This window comes from Arachis hypogaea, chromosome 4 (genome assembly GCF_003086295.3).
Source record: "Arachis hypogaea cultivar Tifrunner chromosome 4, arahy.Tifrunner.gnm2.J5K5, whole genome shotgun sequence".
NCBI lineage: Eukaryota > Viridiplantae > Streptophyta > Magnoliopsida > Fabales > Fabaceae > Arachis > Arachis hypogaea.
The window spans coordinates 3,802,930-3,811,013 of NC_092039.1; the positions used below are offsets into that span (position 1 = coordinate 3,802,930).

The 8,084-nt window shown below is 31.4% G+C and overlaps 1 protein-coding gene across 1 annotated transcript; it reads right to left on the minus strand.

The window, feature by feature from the left end:
- Positions 1–4,000: 4,000 nt before the first annotated feature.
- Positions 4,001–5,302, minus strand: LOC112795828 (F-box/kelch-repeat protein At3g23880-like). The gene has a single exon (XM_025838006.2). The coding sequence runs from the start codon at positions 5,254–5,256 to the stop codon at positions 4,069–4,071; it is 1,188 nt and encodes a 395-aa protein (XP_025693791.1). The 5' UTR covers positions 5,257–5,302; the 3' UTR covers positions 4,001–4,068.
- Between the last annotated feature and the right edge of the window lie 2,782 nt (positions 5,303–8,084).

Genomic DNA, 8,084 nt, shown 5'->3' on the forward strand with positions numbered 1-8,084 from the left:
TCTGAATTATTTCCATCTTCCTCAACATATTCAAGAACATTAACCACAGAAGGAAATAAAGAAATTAATCTAAGTATAGTTCCATAGTGCGAACCCCATCTAGTGTCTCCAGCTCTTTTTTAAAGTTATTTCTTGATTCAAACTACGCCCACTAGAAATTTCTCCACTTTTTAGTGATTCAATTGTCTTAATCATCTGACTATCACGAAGCATATCTCTTCGTTTACACGAAGCTCCAACAACATTGCACAAATTGGTTAACAAATTAAAAAGCAAAACAATTTCAACTTATTTTTTTGCAACCGTTACAAGAGCGAACTGAAGTTGGTGGGCAAAGCAATGTACATAGAAAGCATAAAAATTTTCTTTCAATATCAAAATTTTCAAACCATTAAATTCTCCTTGCATGTTACTTGCACCATCATATCTTTGTCTACGTACTCTTGATAAACTTAAATTATATGTTTCTAATAATGACTCCAATGCTAATTTTAGAGATAAAGCATTAGTATTAGAAACATGAACAAGACCAAAAAAATGCTTCATAACTTGTCCTTCTTTGTTCACATACCTTAAGCAAACTGACATTTGCTCCTTAATAAAAATGTCGCGGGCTTCATTAACCAATACAGCAAATAATTCATCACCAAGATCATCAACAATAACTTTTGTCGTTTCCCTTGCAGCAGCTCTTACAATGTCTTTTTGGATTGAGGGTGCTATTACTTTAAGATTTCTATGAGCAATTTTGAAAGCACGATCAATCTCTTCATTATGTTGCGCAAGAAAGTTTAGAAGTTCCAAAAAATTTCTTTGGTTAACAGAATCATTCGTCTCATCATTACCACAAAAGGCCAATCCTTATCGCAAAAGAAATCTAATACAATCAATTGTTGCTGTCAAGTGAATTTGATAATTCTTTTTAGCTTGCTCAGATTGTTTTTCAATAGTAGCAGTGATGTGTTGTTTTGGTCTCATAAGTGCTTCATATTTTCTCCAAGCTTGATTATGAGCGCTATCATGAATCCCAACATGAATTTGTAATCTCTTCTTTTTTTTCCAATTTGAAAATCCATTAGTTACAAAAGCATCACCACCTTCAGTCTCGGGTTTCATAAGATAACAACAAAGACAAAAAAACAGTATCTTTTGATATATTATACTCTAACTAGTTGCCATAGTCATCAAACCAATTAGGATTAAATCTTCGAAAAAAAGAACTATAAGCAGTTTGTGGAAAATCATGAGTCCTTGGTTGACAAGGACCTTTTTGCAAATATGCACATCTAACTTTGTCTCTGTCATTCGGTTGATAACTTAAAATCTTTGGTCGTTGTCCTGGATCTGCTATAAGTCTCTCTACTTCGAATTCTAAAAACCTCCTTTTATTAGAAGAGGTCGATGAATTATTTTGAGATCCAATCTCCAATAATGAGGTTTTTTTGAAATATTTCTCCATTACTAATAAGATAAAATTATAAATCTAAGTTAATTAATTAATAAAAAAATTCACAATTCTACGTAAATTAAAAATTATAAATACAAAATTGATATACATATGTCATTTAAATAAATTTTCAACAAAAACAACAACTACTAATATCCCAATCCATTCTAAGCTCTTGCAGTGCTGATGCACACCTGATGATGAGACAGAATTGCTATAAGCCTATAAATACCATCTAAGTCAATGAGGTAATATTACTCATTGAGTCATTGTTCAACATTAGTAGAATAGTAGTCCAGACTCCAGAAACAGAAATTGAGCATATAAACTTATTTCAAAGCTCCTGTAATGAAATTTAAACAATACCACATAAACTTATTTCAAAGCTCATATAAATAATACCATATAATGAGTCTTTACATATCAGATATTAGTTTTCATTCTTTTCCCATCTTAAGCAAGTAGGAAAGACCGAAAGACGCAATTTTTATATATCGAAGAAGGAAAAAAAGGAGTACAGTGTAAGTGAATAAAATTCAATCACAATTCACAAATTAACAAATAAATAAATCCAAGAAGTGAATAAGTGAATTAACAAACAAATTAATCAAACTAAACTTACAAAGTTGCAATTACATCATAATAAATTCAATCACAAATTAACAATTAACAAACCAACTAAATCAATTATTAAACAAATTAATCCAATTAGCAAATAAGTGAATAAACAGAATTGCATATCACTAAATCATGATTCATGAATGTACCAAGAAATAGAATAATCCAAGACTGAATCTAAACAGCTGAACTCTAGGAACTAAGAAGCAAAAATGTAGAACCCAATAGGCAGTAGCGGTGCAGGCGTGCGGCGTTCAGCGGCAGCAGGATGAAGATGAAAGGTAGGCATTCTCTGTTGAAGTCTGAAGAGTGAAAACCAAAGAGAGAAGAGGAACTCAGATTCGCAGATTCGCAGTATTCGAAGAAGAAGAAGAAGAAGAAGAAGAAGAAGAAGAAGAAGAAGAAGGCATAAGGCAGAAGCCAGAAGGGGATGCAGAGACGCGGCACGGCAACAATGACTCTGGACTCTGGAGACACGGGGGCGGAGACGTCAGCAAAGAGAGAACCATAACACTGTCTGAAACGCGGAGTGGTAGCACGCAACACGACAACAGAAGGAGGGAGGGCTGCGAAGGCTGAAGCCTGGAGGGAGGGCTGGAGCAGATGAAGAAGATTGGGGAAAAAAGGGTTAGAGATTTAGTTTGGGGTGGGATCTGGCCCTGGAGTCAAAATTAATTATATACTGGGGGCAATTAAAATATTTCACTAAGAACTACTAAGTTATTTTTGGAATTTCACTGGGGCAGTTGCCCCCACTCCCCAATAAATACATCCGTCCCTGGCCACAGCCGACTACCATCCAATAGCACGACATCATCCTCTTGTGCTGCAACCACCGCCGCAAATCACTGCCATCACGGTTTTCTCTCCTGTCGTAGCAACCACTGACAATGCAGCAACCTCCGCTTAGATGTGTACCCCAGCCGATCACACTACATCTCCTCCCTCGCATGACCTAATTTTTTTTCTTTCCATCTTAGGAGTTTAGTTTAATTTGTGTTTTCTATTATGAATTTTTTTTGGATTAATTGAATGTTTTTAATTGTTATTAGCCTGAGAATTAAACTTTTGTAGGGTTGGATGTTTCTTTTTGAGCTAATTAGATATTTCTTAATTTTTGCATTAATTGAATGTTTCTCCATGAATTAGTTTCACTTTTCTGGATGTTACTTTTTGTTTTAGTGGACGCTTTTTTTGCTTAGATTTTTTTATGAGGAGTATTAAGGGTCAGCAAGTTTTATAATTTATAGCTATTAATAGTATTTTTAATGGTATGAGATTTTCATCAAATAGTGTGAGATTACTTACTTTTATTTTATGGTTAAGTGTTAGCCATATTTTAATAAAAGTACTCATCCTCTAAACTTTCTCTTTTTTTATTATACATATGAATGTGGTGGAAGATGAGAGGCTAGAGTTGTGGTGGGTTTATCGTTGGCCAATAAATTGCTGCATGCACAATACAAAATTTGAAATTTCGAACCTCCCAACACTTGTTTAAACGAAAGAGTGATACTCGACTAATGCTGCATGCACAAGACAAAATTCGAAATTTCGAACCTCCCGACACTTATTTAAACAGATGAGTGACACTCGACTAATCCAAGTTGATATATATATATATATATGGGGGAGTTCAACCTGTTTTATGCTTAATCCTACCCGAAACAGATTGAATTGGATATCCACCAATAGAGTTGTTGCCATAAAAGTATAAGCAAAGAGAGTGAAGGAAAGAAAAAATGGAATTGAATGCTTTTAAGAGAAGAGAGACAAATAGTTAGAGCACAATAAAAGCTTTTATTTATTTTGAGAACAACTACTGATAACTTGTCCATAAAACATAGCAACGACTCCAATATCAAAATACTAAAATAATAACCATCATATGCAACATATGATTCGAAATTCAAACAACATAATTAAAATGCAATACAAGACGAAATGAAAAATAACAGAAGCAAATTCATCTGAGCAGACATGAATAAACCAATAACATCATATCAGGGTGACACCAAACTCTGAGTATAGACCCTGAAATCGCTAAGACCACGGAATTCTTGAAGCACAGGAACACTAAAAGTTTGGTTCTTGTGATTGTAGACAACAAAGGTTATCCTGTTGTGAAGCAGTATCTCATCATCAGAAACAGTGTCCATAACACTATACCAGGGACGAGAAGGAGGATTTGTTTCTACGTAGGGAATACTGAACAACTTAGTCCAAGATTCTGCATTTCCATACTCCTTCATAACCCAAACATCACAAATCATGGATCCACGACCAACGATGCACAACCAATCATTCAACACCGCCAACTCCAGATCCCCGATAATTTTCTCCGGCACCACCACTTCCTCAATCGTCTCCGTTCCCATGTCCATAGAAACAACAGCATAGTAATCCACATACTCACCAAACTCCGTTATCTTGCTCTGAATCATCAACCAGTGAATACTTCCGCTCACGAATTTCGTGCAGCCTCGAGGGGAACCACCAGGAAAATTCGGAACCACTCTCCATGATGAATCCGTGCCCACGGTATGAGCCATGGCAATGTTCACTCCTTTGTGGTGAGAAACTTCCACCGCCTTGTAAGTGTCAGTGGAAGAATCATACCCGAACCCAGTGTGAACGGAACAAGATTGCATTGGGTGGTCCTTAACCGGCGGCAAGGTCCTGAACTTCCCTGTGGAAGGGTTCCAAACAACCATAGCGTTTTCGGCCGTCTCAATGTTAAGAAGAAGCAAACCATGACAAGAATCGCCATCGAAATGCATCCAGTCTCCTTCGACAAGAGGGCCCTTGGGCTCAGAGTAAGTGCCTGCGAGGTTGCCGGAGCTGCTGGCTAAGGATCTGAGAGAGTAGTCTCTCATAAAGGAAGTGATTGGTTCACCTGGGTAGGAGTGTACGTACTTAATGAGGCGGTTGCAGTCGCGGCCCTCGGTGGCGGTGACGGTGGCGGTGGCTCGCCGGAGCTGCTCCTTCGCGAATTTGCGGTCCGATGAGATCATTTCATTCCAGAGTTTGCATGCGGCCCTAAACCGCTGCAATGTCTTCACCGGAAGCCTCACCAGAATATCAAAGATGATCTCCGGCGGAAAAACCTCTTCCGTGAGAGTGACGGATTGGAGCATGTTGGTGATGTTAGCGGCGGTTGGAGAGTCGTTGTGGCTGTTAACTGCCGCCATTATAGAATGCACTGGAAATGATTAGGCTAATAAGGTTTTTGAAGAATGTGAATGAGAATATGAGATGGGTTAAACCATACAAGTGCCTATCATTATATAATGTTGAGAAACATTATTTTATTTAATTTTTTTATTTTAAGTATGACCAACTTTAATTATGATCATAAATGTTTTCCGTTGTTAATAATATGTTAATATGCATGGGAATATATGATATTGGGAGCTACTCAAATGAAGATGTAAAAAACATCTTTTTATGAAGATGCTTTGTATAAAAGTGTGATTTATTAATTTGGCCACACTTCAAATAAAAACAACACTTTTATAACATATCAAAATCTAACTCTACAATCCATCATCTAAAGGTCAAAAAGAAAAATCATCACATGAAGACAATTATAATATCTTCATGGGAGTACCCACCTATGATATTACCTGGCTTCTGTGGACCTTTAATTTGCGATGACCTGGGTACATGCACACTGACACCATCTAGAAGACTTGCATAGTTTCATGCAAAATGTGCCCTCTAGACACTATTATGGTAACATATCTACTGAAAATAGCAAGAAATTTTGTGTTTTGGTATCTTTTAAATGTGTGTTTCAACACGTGTCCTCAACGATTTTATTTTAGGACTATTTAGATAAAGAGATCGAAAATATTTTTTTATAAAAATATTTTTTAATAATTAAAATTTAATACATATAATTGATTAAATTATGTTATTTTTTGTCAAAATTAGACTAGACAAATTAATTTGACAAAAAATGGTGAATTAAATCTTGAACTGGTCTAAATTAATATTTTTTTTTATAGAAAATGACTACAATACCCTATTATAAAAAATAACAAAAATACTTCTATTATATATATTAATTTTGAGAATTCTAAATTTTAGTCCTTTATTTTTCAATCGTAGGGTTAGGATTTAGAATTTTTAATATATATATATATATATATATATATATAAGAGAATTTTAATCATTCTCTATAATAAGAGTATTGTAGTTATTTTTTATAAAAAAATTATTAATTTAGACCAGTTCAAGATTTGATTCACCATTTTTTTGTTTAAATTAATTTGTCTAGCCTAATTTTGACAAAAATAACATAATTTAATCGATTATATATATTAAATTTTAATTACTAAAAAATATATTAAAAAAAACGTTTTAGGCATCTTTATCTGAGTGACTCCCTTTTACTTTATATTTTTTGGGTTAACTATCAATTCTGTATTTAAAGAATTCAACTACTAATAAAAAAAAATTAATAAAAATATTATTAATAAAATAATTTTTGAATAATTTAAAAATACGACAAAAAGACTAATAAATATTGGTGAAAACTGATAAGATACAATTAACTTCATACGAATTTGATAGTTGAGAATCGTTAAATAATTTGAGAAGTTTGATTAAATTGCTATCTAACTGTTCCAACTGCATATGAAATTAACTGCAGCTGAGTTTTTATCATAAATATTATATTTTTGTAAGTAATAAAAAAATTTCATATTTAGCAAACGACTTATCTATTTAATTTAAATTTGTCTTTCTATTTTTTTAAAAAATATGGTCATTCACAATAAAAATATTTTTTAAAAAAGTTCAAACGACAAAAAATTACTAAATTTGAAGAATAAAAAGATCTTATTTTCTAATAATGATTGCAAAAATTTACATCAAAATTTGTTCTCTAAAATTATTTTTTAGAATATACTAGTGTATGTTAGAAGAAAATACATAAAAATATGTCATTTTTATTAAAAAATTAAATATATATACATATATAAATTATCACTATAAATATTTTATAAAATTATAATTAAAACTAAAACTTAATGGTTTTCAATAACGTTAAAAACATTAAAAGTAATTACTATTTTTCTCATCTAATTTGAGTTAGTTGAGTACTTATTTTACTTGTCCGTTTAAGTAATAAGTATCGGCTATTCAAATTCGGTCTTATGTGTAGTATCTAGTAAGTAATAAGTTATTAGCTGGCGGCTAACTCTTAATTAAATAGAATTCCAATCTACGGTAAATTAGTAAAATATTATGAAAAAATAGTATTTGTCTTTAAGATCTATCTGAATTTAGAATTCTATGAAAAAAAAATTTATCTTTAAAGCAGAATAATTATTCATCGATAACAATACTTATGGAGATATATCTTTATTAAAATTTATCTAAGATAATTTTATTTATTGTTATCATATTCATTCTTGAAATTAAAACAAAATTATCAACTATTTTACCTGTTAAAATTTTACATTTTATGATACGATTTTCAAACCTCTAGATTTCTAGATTTATATTATTACAAAAGCTATTGAATTAGTTAATATTCTTTAGTAACATCACTAGACATTATCCTTGAGTATTAATTTGTGTGAGAAGAAACCATAATTTTTATTATTTAATAATTTATTCTATTAAAAAATGAATTATTACCACCTATATTAATAAATATATTTTCTCCAATTTTTTATATTATTTTATTTAACAATAATTGCATTTAAAAAATAAATAACTACACTATTCTATAAGATAATGTACAATATATTTTTTATTTTGAAAATACCTCTTGTTAGTGACATAAATTTTAAAATATTTTTTTATTTTTTACTCAAATTTAAATTTAAATTTAAAATTGATTAATAATTTTTTTTTAAATTTTAATAACAAAACCAAAATTAGTTAAGTGTAAAATATTGAGTATTTAATGATTCCAATCATTTAAATTTTAATTACCAAAAATTACATTAAAAATTAAATTATAACTTAATAATCAATAATATATATATATATATATATATATAT

Excerpts from the sequence above, each read along its gene's own strand:
- LOC112795828 (XM_025838006.2), bottom strand. The coding sequence starts at position 5,256 with ATGGCGGCAGTTAACAGCCACAACGACTCTCCAACCGCCGCTAACATC.